This window comes from Solanum tuberosum, unplaced genomic scaffold (assembly GCF_000226075.1).
Source record: "Solanum tuberosum cultivar DM 1-3 516 R44 unplaced genomic scaffold, SolTub_3.0 scf00030, whole genome shotgun sequence".
NCBI lineage: Eukaryota > Viridiplantae > Streptophyta > Magnoliopsida > Solanales > Solanaceae > Solanum > Solanum tuberosum.
In genome coordinates, this window is record NW_006238956.1 from 1,079,517 (window position 1) to 1,095,324 (window position 15,808).

The 15,808-nt window shown below is 35.8% G+C and overlaps 1 protein-coding gene across 1 annotated transcript in view; it reads right to left on the reverse strand.

Annotated features, from left to right (window-relative positions):
* LOC102592743 (protein fluG-like) overlaps positions 1-15,808 on the reverse strand; it is a 41,937-nt gene that overhangs the window by 9,067 nt on the left and 17,062 nt on the right. Inside the window, exons 9-10 of the mRNA XM_015306362.1 lie at positions 12,774-13,048; positions 382-554 (exon numbers count right to left, since the gene is read on the reverse strand). Of these exons, the coding sequence (XP_015161848.1) occupies positions 382-554; positions 12,774-13,048 (448 nt within the window). The remainder of the gene's footprint in view (positions 1-381; positions 555-12,773; positions 13,049-15,808) is intronic.

Genomic DNA, 15,808 nt, shown 5'->3' on the forward strand with positions numbered 1-15,808 from the left:
AAATAATGTCTAGATTTTGTAGTATCTAGAACCAATAACTATCCATAGATAAGTATTAATAAGGTATGGCCATGTACATTTGTATTTAACCAAAAACCTAAATCAAAGAGCCTTCTTCCATTACAAAGTTCTTGTTTCCAAATTCTTTTTTTTTTACTTTCTAGCTTCCTCTTCTTTAGTTGAATAATTTGATCTTAGTTAACGATCTTCCGCTAGCAGAAGGTTTCCCAATTATACTATTTTTTGTTATTCTCTACAAAAATAGCCCATTATGATTATGACTTCTTGATTGAAATTTAAATTCAAAGGTTAAATTCAAGAGGATAGACAAAAAGGAAATTGAATATATCAAGAAATAATACATAGGTTTTCAAGTAGTACCAGGGGATTTTGCATTTGGTTGATAAGTCAGGAATAACTCTGACCTCACCCGAGGAAGTGAGAGAATGCTCTTCACAGAGTTCATCAGATATTGAACTCAATCGCATACATTCAACAGTTAAGCCAACACCATGTTTCTTCACAGAACTGTAGTAGCGATGTTGGGGAACAACCTGTAAGTGATGCACAAGAAATGAACAAATTCAATATACTTCTGATCCAAACAAGGAAATGCCAATAATATCCAACATCATGCCAGAACAGTAATTACCAATACTGAGAACTACATTAACAAATAAACTTTATTGTACTTGACCTTGATTAAACAACATATACAATAACATTTACTCCATGTGGAAATAATTTGCAGAAGGATTACGTTGTCTAAACTTTCATGCTTTCATACATTACATAAAAAATGATCATCAGCGGCAATTAATTCTTAATTGCCGCTAAATATGTATTTTTAGCGACAATTAGCACTCTTTGTATATGTCCCTAAAGCCTTTAGCGACATCGGTTCTAATGACACTTAACTAATGCCGGTAAAGACTTTAGCACTCTTTATTAATGTCAATATTTATTGATGCTAAAAGTTATTTTTGTTGTAGTGATAGACAAAGAAATATTCAAAAGATTATTAGTAAAATTAGTAAAACATAACTAACGAGTAACATCCAAATAATGTAATAATAACTCTACAAAGTGTGGAAACAGAATCTACCAACCAAAATTTAAAAATAATCCATTAGATTATTCTTTGTATGAGACTTTTAAACAAAGAACTTTTGTTGACACGAGAAGTAGACAACACTTCATGCTGGACAATATTGCAGAACTATACCACTAATTTTGAAGAAGAGAAAATATAGGAAAGCTTGTTGAATCACAACATATAATGTATGACCATTTATGTTTCGTACAATTCCAAAATTTCTCAAAAGATAGATCACACGTATTTTTTGCAGAAGACATAATGATATACTCAGGAATTTCACTAAGGATGTTCAAACATTATATAAGTTTTGCTTGACAAATGGGTGCACCAAAAATTTTGAAATCAAATTACGCAATATTATTAATTGACTTTTTTTTTTGGATGCACCAAAAAATTTGAAATCAAAATGTGTAATATTTAGTTCATATAATATAAAGTGATCAAAGGAGCAGAAAGGATAAGAGAAAGTAAGACATGAAGAACGGAGAGCAAAATCAGATGAGATTTTTTTAAATATCTTTGTGGAATATTTTTGTTTTTGAGTTTGTAGAATTTCTTTTAAGCTTTATTTTAAAATTTTAGTGAAAGTAAAGAAAATCAAGGACACATAGTAATAGTAGCATGCACTAAACTTTTCGGGAACACTCTTTATCACTGAGCTATCTCATCAAGTTATTTCAAGAGTATTCAAAATATAATATAACCATATCAAACAACATGTTATCTATACACACAATATGATTTTCTGGTAAAGACTATTCACCTACCCATCCTGGACACACTATAGCTTCACCCCATAGAAGACAGTTTCCTACTTGATGTAAGATGCAGCAATATTTATAGTCATTATTTTTAGGTTTTTATAGAAAAGCAACCTTTCACATATTTCTTGATACTAGTGAAATTCTCTAATTACTATGAAAGATTTAATAAACAAAGGATCTTGTTTAGCGGAAAAAATCATCATTTTGGTTAATAAAATTTGTAAATGGGGGTTAAAGACAAATAGGTTATGGTCGATCAAGTACATTTCGTTTGTCCAAAACCACCAAGGTGGGTGGCTAGTAGAGAAATGTAAATTATTGAGAGGAAGAGAAAAATACAAGTGAGGAGAGGAGAAGGTCAAGGTCCTTCTCCCATTGAGATTATAAGGGGAAAAACGATAAAAGAGGCTACTAGAGCGACTTGAATGATTTTTCCGATGCCTTCTATTGTTAGAAGATGAATCTTTTATAGTTCAAATATCACTCCGTCACTTCAATGTGAAATGAATATACACTTAGCACTAAAAAGGCTACCTAGAAGCACATGCTTAAGCTCTAACGCTAGGCTCAAAACTGATGGCGCAAGGTACGAGATTTATTGTTGATCTTCCCAAAAGTCATTATGAGGGGGTCCCAGCCAAGGGATGCCTTTCCCCAGAGGAAAGTTTACCTTCAAGGTTTACTAGTCATAGAACGGTTTTGTTCAGACTAGTGTTGAATCACTTCAGGTTTCGTAGGGGACAATCTTTCCCAATTTTCTTGGGTTGTAAGAAATATTTATTCTTCTCTAGCAAACCACGTGTCGCATCCAATTCGTCATTTTACTATGCTATTTTCCCCTCACATAGATAGTACACTACTTTTTTGATACCCAATGAAATGTACCCGAGAAGTGTGGAATATATGTCGCATACTTTTCAAAAGAAAAGAGAGCGATCACTGCCACATATGAAGGGTGCTTATAATTTCATTGTGTTTTGACTATTTTGTCATGTATCACTTGTTAAGTGTTAACCTGAGCCATTACAAACTTGGACATCCAATCTGACGTTCTTCAGGAGGTGCAACATTCCTTGATGTTCTCGCATGTACCTTTGCCCAAAGCTTCTTAGAAATAATTATTCAAAGTTAAAAGTTATTTTACTTGATAAGGAGAGTGATACTGCATGGTCGTCGAACTAAGGGGAGCCTATTTGTTGCTCATGATGAGGTGCCTACAGCCTATTTACTAACAACCATGAAGGATATCCCGTAGATACTTGTTTTGCATTTTGTGGTATCATTGTTTATTTGATAACCTCACTCTTGAAGTATATCTAATATCTTGACCTGGATGCACTGGATCTATGTTTGTCTTAGCGATTGGAGAGAAAACCCTCGATTCGCTAGGAAGGGGTCAGGGATTAGCCTTTTCAGCTCACATATGGGTAATAAATTATCGCAAGGGTCAGTTGCCTTGAACTTTTTTTTAAACTATATTCTTTTTTGAGCAATATGGGATAACCATCAATTTCATGGAGGAGAAAACTTTAGCCGTAGGGATTAGCCACCACAATCCTTGTTCAGAACTATGTTCTATTTGAGTTGTTGGAAAAAGTACTCATGGATTAAAAAATCACTTTTTGGCAAACTGAGTTCTTGACAAATAAAAATAAAACTCTTTAAGCAATATAATGATCTTATCTATGTCATTTCTCTAGATTCAGTACAAAAAAATGACTTTCGAGAGTTACTTAGCCCATTGGTAGAAGTAATTCTTTCTTGGAAAGAACCCATTTTAGTAATTAGGGTCGGTTGATAATCCACAGCGGAAGGCATTCCACCTAATAAGGCTGACTGGATACACAATATCAACCATGAGTTATGTTAGTGAAATATTCATCTGGTACATGAGAAAGAAAGTTAAGATGAAGAACTCCTTTATTTGTAAAAGGGGAACCTTTATTTTGATTCAGTGCTTACAAGGAGGACATATCGACCCCTTTCTAGGCACAAGTTTCATTGAACAATTACCAATATGAGTTGTTCGACTGCATCATGGAAACAACTTTATGATTTGAGTTTAGAGACTACATTGTTTGTTGGGAGATTAGACAATTTGAGCCCTAATACTATATCGTGTAAGTTTAGTCAAACCAATACTTTTAAGTCTTGGGCTTGTTATAAACTAAAACAAATCATAGCATTCATAGTAAAAGGCATGACATTTTTTCTAGTTATAAAAGGGGAGAAACGACTCTTAGTAATACAAAGAGGGGGAAACGGCCCTCGATAAATGATATGGGGAAAACGACCCTTAAATTCATAACATCATTTCATTAATCTTAGGTTGTGGGGTCAGTCCCAGAACTTGAGCGATCAAGGCGGTCATTAAGATGCCTAGGTGCATCTATTATTCTCCTTGTTCTTTGTCCCAGTTAGTAATTGTTATTGTACTATTTCTTCATTGTTTCTTTTGACATTAGGTATGTCGTATGCCATTTGTCAGAGCAGTCTTGATCTAGCAGGGTAGTCCCAATATCGTGCGCTTTGTTCCTATTATTGGTGACTTACCTTAGTTTGAAAAATCTTGAGAGTGAAGGTTTGCATGTTCCGCTATCAGCGTACTCTACTAATCAATTTTTGTCTTCATCAATCGATAGTAGTATCCCCAAGTGATATTATTAAGGGTTCAACTAGTAAGAAACGATTGGTGTAAGGTCACATCTTTCATCTCCTCTCTTATGTTAACTAGTTTAGACTCTTCAACATTTGCATTGAGGTTATTTTGAATATGAACAGTTGTTGTCCCATTATTTTAGGTAGCTTGACATTTACTCCATATAAGGTCTCATCCATCACTAAATATTTTGGTGGCCCAGCAAAGACCTTCATGAATATGCATCAGTCCTCGGGCAATTGCCTTTCAACCTTGGTCTCCGCATTAGGTACTTAGGTAACAAGGTTCGGAGTGTTGATGCACCATTCATGGACAATAGAGCCGATGTTGGTTAACTTTTATTGTGGCATCTCGTATATTCAAGAACTATTGTTGATGCCTTTGAGTAGTTAAGTAGTCGTACTCTGTTAAAGTGATATTTAGCTACCTTGGTTAAAACCAGGAGGCTTTTCAGTATTTATCGTGTGGTAGCTAGGTTTCTCCCACCATCAAATTTTGCCAAAGCAATACCTCTAATCCCTAAGCAGAGGGTCTGATCTAGATTCCTCTGGTTTGTCTCTCAAGAGGTCTCTAATATTTCTGTTAGTCCCCCTAATTAGTTCATATAAGGGAAAATGTAGATAGGACTCTCTCTCAATACATACCCATAGATACTTTCTTAGACTCATTTGTTATTGTAGTTGTCCAGGCTCGTCTCCTCATCTAGTTAGTTTTCATGGCAAAGTTCAGATTGATCTTCAATTCCCGTTCTCTATATAATTCCTCATCACAGTCCTTTCCCTTGTCCTATACCTCATCCTTCAGGGTGTTCCGACACTTAAATGTGATAAGGATATTATGATACTCTCTTCGTTTCACAAAGAATGATCTCCTTTCCTTTTTAGTCAGTTTAAAAAAGAATGGCCTCTTTCCTTTTTTGGTAACATTTTACTTTTTGCTTTCCATGTGACATGTTTAAAACCACAAAATTAAGGGCAATTTTGTACATTTGACATAACTTTAATTTAGGACCACAAGATTCAAAAGTCTTCTTTATTTACTTAAACTCTGTGCCAAGTCAAAACCAGGTCATTCTTTGTGAAACGGAGGGAGTATAATTTAAAGAGTTATGTACTTGTAATTGCCTTATAAATAGCACACATTCAGGCCCTTGCTATTCACCTAGGCCTTGGTTTATTTTCTCCAATCTCTCTGTAACTTAAACTTCAACTTGGTATCAAGAGCACCATGGTTTCCCAAACTACTTCGGCTCAAACTTCTTCCTCTCAAGCTTCTTCCTCAATTCAAGTTGTCTCCTCCAATCCTCTTTGGGTCTTCCAAATCCTCCTCCAACTATTTCAAACATTAAAGGTTTTGTACCTATTGAATTGACATATCTTAATTATCTTACTAGGAAAAAGGCTTTTCTTACAGTTCTAAAAAGCCACAATTTTCTTCCCTTGGTTGATGGATCTATTCCATGCCCATCCTATACTCATGATGCGTAACATTTGTGGATTAAATGTGAAACAATTACTCTAAGTTGGATTAATGCCACTCTCTCCCCTCCGGTTCTTGACTCACTTCTCAACTACGATTGAGACACTTCCAAGCAGGCATGGGATATTCGTGCTTCCCTTAGGCTAGATCAGGTTTCATCCTCGTCAATTCATTTGAAATCAAAATTTAAAAATCTTAAAAGAGGTTCCCTGTCCATGGATGATTATCTCCAACAACTACATTCACTTGCATGTTCACTTAAAGTAGTTGGAAAACCTATTACTGATGACGATTTGGTGACCCAAGCATTGCAGGGACTTCCACCTTCTTATCGTACTTTTTTCTCGTTTAAATGCGACAGGAACACTTCCATGCTTTCTCTCTTTGCGTCCATTGTTACTTACTGAAGAAGTGCATATTAATGCGACATACAATGAAGATTCTACATCTCACACTGCGTTAGTGGCTTCCGCTCAAGCACCACCACTTTCTTAACCTCCTTCTTCAAATTCATCTCATTCTAATCAATACCCAAGAGGATCCCATAATGGACATGGTCATGGTCGATCATGCCGAGGTAGAGGTCGAAACCAATGCTCTTCTTGCTCTAATTTTTCTTCTCACTGGGCTGGTTTTCAAGCACATTTTTGCCCTTTTTCTTCGGGTGATGGAATTCTTAGGCGATCTCCTTTCACCTCGACTAAACAATATCAAATCTGTTTCCACTTTAATCATACTGCTTTGGAGTGTAGGAATCGTTTCAATCATTCCTATGTTCCCAATTTACTACCAAAATCATTTGCCTCTATGAATTTGGAGGAAGTACAACTATTAGTATGGTATCCTGATTCAGGTGCTTCTGCGCATATGACGAACAGTCCATCACTTTGATCCTCTTCATCTCCTTACAATGGTTCGTCATAGGTGATGGTTGGCAATGGTAATCTTCTTTCTATTATATTTTCTAGCACTTCTTTTCTTCCGACATCTTTTAAGCCTCTTCGATTAAATAATGTTTTATATGTTCCTTCTCTTCAGAAGAATCTAATGTCCATTCACCGCTTGTGTGTCGAAAATAATTGTTTCATTCAATTCATTGAATCTGGTTTTTTTGTTAAGGACAAGAAGACCAAGCAAGTCTTGCTCCATTGTAAGAATAATGGCGCTCCTGTCACGTTGCTCTCTCAAGTGCCCTCTCACCTTCCTATCTTTGGCACCAACGTTTAGGCAATCCAGGGGAGCGTTCTCTTGCAGCTTTAGTTCGTAGGGGTTTCATTAATTGTAACTCCTCTTCTGTAAATTTTGGTTGCAATGTTTGTCATCTAGGAAAACAATCTAAGTTACAATTTCCTCATTCTCATAATGTTGCACCTGCTCCTCTTCTTTTAATTCATTCATATGTGTGGCAAGCTCCCTTTAGTTCAAATTATGGTTTTGTTATTATATCTTATTTCTGGATGACCACACCAAGTACTCTTAGATTTATTTACTGCGAAACAAGTCAAAGGCATTTGATAAATTTAAAGAATTCTATAACATGGTCGCAAACATTTTTCATTCCTCTATATCTTATTTTCAATGCGATGGTGGCAGCGAGTATAACAATTCTCAATTTCGTTCTTTTTTTAGTGAGCATGGAATTATTCATCGCTTCTCATGTCCATATACCTCTGCTCAAAATGGTCGTGACATGTTAATAATTAGATACGATGTCTTCTGTTTCAAGCCTCAATGTCCTATTCATTTTGGGCAGGCGCTTCTCTATTTGGACTTAATTTAATTAATATTACTCCTCTTCCTATTCTTAATTTTATGTCACCTTATGAAAAGTTGTATGGTAAACCACCTGATTGCAGACGTTTGCTTAAGGTCTTTGGGTGTTTATGTTCTTCTTATGTTGCACATAATTCTTTTGCTCACAAGTTTCTTCCACGACCTAAAGCTTGTTTATTTCTTGGTGTATCTCCGCAACATAAATGATTCAAATGTTTGTTTCCATCCACTAATCGGATAATTCTGTCACGTCATGTAAATTTTAAAGAATCATTTTCCTCATATAGTTCTATGTTTCCAGTGAATCCTAGTACTCTTACAGTTCCTTTCTCACAACCCACCCCTCTTATATTTTTTCTAGTTTAGTTGCCTGATATGTGTGCTTCAGCAATTACTAACTTCGATTTTGTCTCCACGTCCTATACAACTTCTTCCCCTTCTATGTCTATATCTCCTAAAAACTTGTCTATAACTTCTCCTAGGACTCTAACTTCCTCATGTTCAAATAATCAGTTTTCTCAACTAGCTACCCACATACATGTTGTGCGCAGTTCTCCTATTTTATCTCCATCGCCTTCTCTTGTGCATAATTCACGTACTCTAACTACTCTTCCTTTATCCCCACAAAATCAGCAACCTCTTTCTCGTGAAACTACCTCCACTACAGATCCTGTTATGCGTCATTCTCGCCAAGATGCATCATCTTCTTCTAATTTAATTTCTTCTCCAGCTTTAGATTCTAATCACTCAGATAGTCGTGCCCATGTCATGGTTACTCATTCGATGATTGGGTCAGTAAAGGCATGTGTTTTCCTCTCACTTAATGTCTCTATTTCCACTGCACCAGCTGAGCCAACGTGCTTCACACAAGCATCCAAAGACTCTAGGTGGCTTAATGTAATGAGTGAAGAGTTTAATTCTGTCGTCCAAAATCATACATGGGCATTAGTTACTCCACCTCCCAATGTGAGTATAGTAGGAAATAAATGGGTATATTGGATTAAGTATGGCCCTACTAGCTCTATAGACCGCTTCAAAGCTCGTTTGGTTGCACAAGGCTTTTCTCAACTGCCATGTTTAGATTATACAGAAACATTTGCACCTGTGATCAAGTTAAGCATTATTCGTGTAGTGTTATCTTTATCTCTTCTTAATAATTGGTGTATGCATCAATTAGATGTATCTAATGCCTTTCTACATAGAGAGATAAATGAAGATGTTTATATGCGGCAACCCAAAGGTTTTGAACATTCTGATTATCCACAACATGTGTGTAAGCTAAGTTGTGCCATTTATGGGTTGAAACAATCACCTAGAGCGTTGTTTACTCGACTTGCAACTTATCTTTTGGAACTTGGTTTTAAGCAATCTACCTGCGATCACAGCATGTTCACTTTTCGACTGAACAATTCTATTTTGATACTTCTTATTTATGTTGACGACATTGCTATTTTTGGATCCTCAGAGCGGCTTGTTTATGATTTTATCGAATCCATGAAAGCTGAATTTGCAATGAAAGATCTTGTTCCTTTCATTACTTTTTAGGTGTGGAGATAGTTCACAATACTGCTAGGGCTCTTTTCCTGCAACGGAAATATATATCAGACCTTTTGCATCGATTTGATTTGGCTAAAGTTATGCCTGTCCAAACTCCTCTTTATAGTAAGCTTGATTGGCATTCTGAAGACACCCAACTTCTTGATGATCCTTCTTTGTATCATAAGATGGTCGCCAGTCTTCAATATTTATCATTCACACGACCGGATATACAATATGCTGTGAATATGGCTTCCCAATTTCTCCATCAACCTCGTCTTATTCATCTTCAAGCCGTTAGCGAATCTTCCGTTATCTTAAAGGCACTCCTACTCATGGGTTGCAACTGGAAAAAAATACTTCCAACTCCTTAAATATATTCTCAAACTCAGACTTGGCGGGATATACAACAGCTCGTCGCTCTACCTCTGGATTTTGCATTTTCCTTGGGAGTAATTTGATATCTTGGTCTACAAAGAAACAACCAACTGTTGCGCGCTCAAGCACCGAAGCTGAATATCGTGCTCTGACCATTGCCACTGCCGATGCTATATGGATACAATTTCTTCTACGTGACTTTGGTATTTATCTTCCCACTCCTATTCTTGCCAAATGTGATAATATTGGCGCCATCCATTTTGCGCATAGTCCTGTCTTTCACTCAAGATCGAAACATGTTGCTTTGGACTATCATTTTATTCATGAAAAGATTGTCCAAGGTGACCTTACGGTTTCTCATGTTCCCACCTCACAACAGCTTGCACATGTTTTTACGAAAGTTGTCTCTGTTACAAAATTCAAGGAGTTTCGGGACAATCTTCATGTTCGTTCGTCCACTTCAGATTGAGGGAGGGTGATAAGGATATTATTGTAAATATAATTTAAAGAGTTATGTACTTGTAATTGCCTTACAAATAGCACATGTTCAGGCCCTTGCTATTCACGCATGCCTTGGTTTATTTTCTCCAATCTCTCTGTAACTTAAACTTCAACTGAATGTCCTCAATTTCTGCCGGTTGTGGAATAGTCATGGGTGGAGGAATATTACAATGAGAATTGGCTGATATCCCCCACGTTAAGTCCCAGACATGGAGCATATTTAGTGTGTACATAACTTGGTGATTCAGCAAGTTATTAGAAGAAGAGGTCAAAATAATACCATAGCTACCTATCCCCACATATGGTGCCAAATATGTAGGAAGGGGGTAAAGTCAAGTAGATTAAGTTCGATCAAGATCATTTATTTTGAGCCAAACCACCAAGGCAGGTGTCTGGTATAGAAATATAAATTGCTGAGAGGAAAAGAAAAATTACATGTGAGGAGAAAGTCGAAGGAAGATTATAAGAAAAGAAGATAAAAGAGGCTACTAGAGTGACTTGGGTGATTTTGTGATCTCTTCTATTTTTCTAAGAGGATTCTCTTATATGCCAAAATATTGATTTGTTACTTCATTGTAAAATGACCACATGCTTAGCACTAAAAAGGCTACCTAGTATCATGTCTCTATGTTTTAGCGTTGGGCTCGAAATTGATTGGGTGTAGGTTGGCGCAAGACTTGAGATGGATTGTTTTTCTTCAAGAAAGTCATTATGAGGGTTCCCCTATCGAGGAACTGCGTGCCCTTAAGAAAGGAATCTCAAGCGCACAAATCACATAATGACTTTGCAAATACTGATGCTAAATCAATTCAGGTGACGCCGAGGATGATCTTTCCCAATTTCCCAAGGCCATAACGAGAATTAATCCATTTCTGACTAACACAAATGTTTTGTCTGAATGACTTTATAGGTGTTGTCCCCATAATAAATATGTTATATATTTTACTCCTTTCCAATTGTAATTAACCATATGATATATGAATCTGGTAATTAAAACTTATCCTTTAACATCTTTGAACCTGAAATTTCTTATATGCCTAGTCCAATATATGGTCCTTTGCTAGTCAATTAAATTGTGTATGGAAAAGAAGGAAAAATATAACAACACAAATTTATGAAAAATATAGAAAATAAACAATAAAGAAAATGGAACAACTCCTAGAGTAATTATGTTGTTAATGAACGCAAATTCAAAAAGGAATAAGGACAAAGACTGGGTTGTAGGCTTCATCGGTAATATATACCATGGGAACACCATTACATATGAACTCTACGCTCATCAGAAGGGGTTATTGATTGCACAGACAAATAACCTCATACCACTTGAGATCAATATAGACTACAAAGGTATCATCCAACTTCTTATTAATGACCAAGCATCTTACACAAATGTTTTGTCTGATTGCAGGGAACTGCTCCGCAAGCTGTGGAACCCCCAATACACCATAGGTTTCGGGAAGAAAACAAAGTGGCAGATGATTTAGCTAAAGAAGGGTCTAAGTTAAAAGGTACTACGTTTTTTGTTTTTTGGTCAGTTCCTCCATTGTTTGTATCAACAGAAATAGAAGCAAACAAGGCATGAACTACTTTTGTGCAGCTCAGAAGATTACTAGCAGCATAGCTCTGCCACTCAATTGTATTGATGCATAACTAAGTTTATAATATATCTCTTTATTACCCAAAAAAAAACAAAAAAAACAATATATAAACCATTTTAAGGACGTAACTAAGTTGGTGGGATAATATTTTAGTAAAATACAAGTCATTTGTACCCTCCAAGTATGATCTCTAATAGGAAGGGACACGAGTTATGATGTTCACATCTTCTTTAAGGGCTAGCCTCAGTAGAAAATATTTCAAAAAATATATGTGCCATCATCATTCATCGTTTTTCTCTCTGTTCCTAGGAAATACATTTTGCTTTATTTGTATGGAGTTCACATACTTAACATCTACTTTCTTAAACAATGGATATATTTCATACTTATTCTTAGTGTCTTTCTTCAACCTGAAAAGAAATCCCATGATAAAGAACTTAATCTAGCAAGTTAAGTTTGTTCTAATATATATGCATTGCCATGGTCGACCTCTAAAGATCCATTAACTGTTGCAACATGCTAAAACTACCACCCAAGAGAGACATCTTGTTAAATATATAATTGGCAATTCATTGTATAAGGTTAATTAAAATTCCTATATTTTGTTTGTACATAAATAAAGCATGCATTTGTAAACTCAGTCAGAATGTCCAAGTTTCTTCCTCAGCTGCCTATTAGAAGAATAGGAAAAACATATTTGATTAGATGAAATTGAGTTAAGTATCATATGCTCCTCCAAATATCTTGTGCAACAACATTAATCACAGGCTCTTGACATGTATGAATGCTGTAAGCACAAGTGCATCATGATTTACTTTAAACTAACTACCCAATATATGCATCATTTGTTGTTGAAAGACAATAACTTTATTGTACACTATTCAATATCATGTTGAAAAAAGGTTTGGGTAGTTGTAGGCATTGGAAAACTTATCATTAAGCAATTTATAATCTTTATATATGTAAAAACATAAGGTAAAGCTTACACGGCATCTATGTTGAGCAGAGAAATCTAACCAAATAACGCGAACAACGGTAACATCTGTCAATGGACCATTTAACTCTTCCTTTTTGAATGGAGACGATAAAGACTGCGGTTCTACATCAGAATATCTTGATGAAGCATCAAGCTTGTAGAATTTCTTTGCATTTTCTGCAAAAATAGCTTTTACAATTGCAAGAGCTTCTGTAATTGAAAGATCATCATGGACGCATGCATCCCATAGAACATTGAATACCACTTCACGTGCTTTCTTTGCACCTACGAATAGAACCAAGTTGAGACTATAATTACTACAAAACAATAGAAGATAGTAAGAAAATAAGAACAACTCACTTAGCTAACATATTATTCAAGTTGAATGTAGTTGTTTGGCGATGGTTCTCTGTTCTGTACAGATTCTAAAGGAACTATTTGCCTGATCAAAGTGAAAATTATTGTCACACTCCATGAAGCAATCGTTATTTCTTGTAACAACCCAACGTTTGAGTTAGATTTAACGCTGAATTTTGGGTATAGAGGTTTTGAACAAGTTATAATATCCATTTGCAACTTGTTTAAGGGGTTTGGATTGGGACCCAAAGGGTTCAAGTGAGTTTTATTTTCTAAAACCTCACTTGTTTTGTACTTGATTTTTTTCCTATGCATGTACAAACCTTCTAATCTCTTAAAAAAGAGTCACATTCCGGTGCATCAAGGTTGTGTGATATTTCGCTGTAATCTCATAGAAACCGTCACTGGACTGAACTTTTCAATCGCAAGAGTCCCAACCAAGATCACGAAATGGAGGGGACCAACAATAATAAAATGAGTAAATCAAATTTTTATGTTAGTCAATCACTTTTTGGAGTTGGTGTTAGAAAATTAAGATTTGTCTAGAAACTCCTAGATTTGAGATATTTTGTATTAGATATGTTAGAAAAGTAAGATTTGTCTAGAAACTCCTAGGTTGGAGATATTTTGTAGTAGATATGTTAGTCTTGATTTAAAATGAGTGGTGGTTAGTGAGCCACATAGGTACATAGTTTGGTGTGAGATATTTTACTTATTATGTGGTTGTCATTCTCACACTTTATCTATAAATACACCATATATAATGAAACATATAGGGAAAAAAAATTGAACTCAAGAAAACATGTGCTATTTCCTATTGTTTACACCTTGTAGACCTAGAGTTCTTCTTCCTTTTCGCTGTAACATGGTATCAAAGCCTATTTCCTAAGGGATCTAAATCAAATTTTTTTTCCGCTCATCTACTTTCTGTTCTTTCTTGAATTTGCTTGCTGAAAAAATTCATGGCACCTGAAAATCAACCAACGACAGGTCCTCCGACTTTTAACAGAGAGAATTATCACATATGGGCCATCAAAATGAAGGCTTATCTAAATACTCTCAACTTAGGGAAAGTTGTTGAGCTTGGAGAACCTGATGTCCAGCCATTGAGAGTTAATGCAACTCTCAATGAAATTAATAAGTATGATGAGTTAGTGACTAGATCCCCACGAGCTCTCACCTGCATACATTCAAGTCTTACGGACATGATGTTTACGAGGATTATGACTTGTGAAACAGCCAAAGAGGCTTGGGATAAGTTAAAGGAGGAGTTTGAAGGCAGCAGTAGAGTAAAGTTTGTTAGACTCTTAGCATTGAGGAGAGAGTTTGAGCTTTTGAAGATGAAAGACTCAGATAGTGTGGAAGAATACTCTTCAAAGCTGATGGAGATTGTGAACCAGATAAGAATACTTGGTGAAGCCTTTCCAGATCAGAAAGTTGTAGAGATGATCTTGGTCAGCCTTTCAGACAAGTTTGAATAAAAAATCTCAGCTATTGAAGAGTCTTGTGACTTGACAACTCTTACAATAGCCGAACTAATCTCCAAATTGCAAGTCCAAGAGCAACGGGTCACTATGAGAAGTGAAGGGTAGTAGAAGATACCTTTCAAGCAAGGCATAAATTCAAACATCAAAAGGAAAGAAAAAAAGTCTGGTTGGATAAATCTGGTGGAAACCAAGGTGATTTGTCGAGGAAAATTCCAACCTTGTGGCATTTGTAAGAAGACAAACCACTTAGAGAAGAATTGTTGGCATAATTCAAAGAGGTCTCCAATTCAATGTAGATATTGTAAGAAGTATGGTCACATTGAGAAGTATTGTAGGCTAAAGCAAAATCAGAGTGGCCAGTCTTCCCATCGAGTGAATTTCATAGATGATCACCAAGTTGGAAAATCAGAGGAGGAGGTTTTCATGGCCTCGCACACATCACATATTGACCAATGTAAATGGTATGTTGATAGTGCATGCACAAGGCACATGGCAATTGATGAAAATGTGTTTGTTACCTTGGACAGATCTGATAGAACCAAAGTGAGGCTTGGAAATAGCGCATTGGTGGAAGCTCACGGTAGAGGGTCAGTAAAATTTACTATTGACGAAGATACAAAAATTATTAATGATGTTCTTTATGTGCCAAATTTGACTCAAAACTTGTTAAGTGTTTCTCAATTGCTTCGTAAAAATTATTCTCTTAATTGTAAGGACAAAAAATGTGTCATTTATGATCTTAACGGATGTGAAGTAGCTAAATTTGGCATGATTGACAATTCCTTTCCAATTTCATGCTATTCTATTGATACTTGCTCTTTTAATGTTGAATTGAGCGATACTTGGCTTTGGCACAAAAGGTTCGGTCATTATAATCTTAGCTAACTGGTGTATATGCAATCAAAGGGTATGGTGCTTGAAGTACCCAAAATTGACATGTGTAGAGATGTTTGTGAGTCATGTCAATTTGGTAAAATGCATAGACGATCCTTTCCTAAAGGAAGTCTTTGGAGAGCTAAGGAAAAGCTAGAGTTGGTTCATACAGATTTATGTGGACCAATGAAGACGGCTTCTTTGAGTGCAAAAAAGTATTTTGTTCTCTTTGTAGATGATCTGACTCGAATGACATGGGTCTACTTTCTTAGTAGCAAATATCAAGTGTTTTCTGTTTTCAAAGAATTCAAAGCTATGGTAGAAAGGG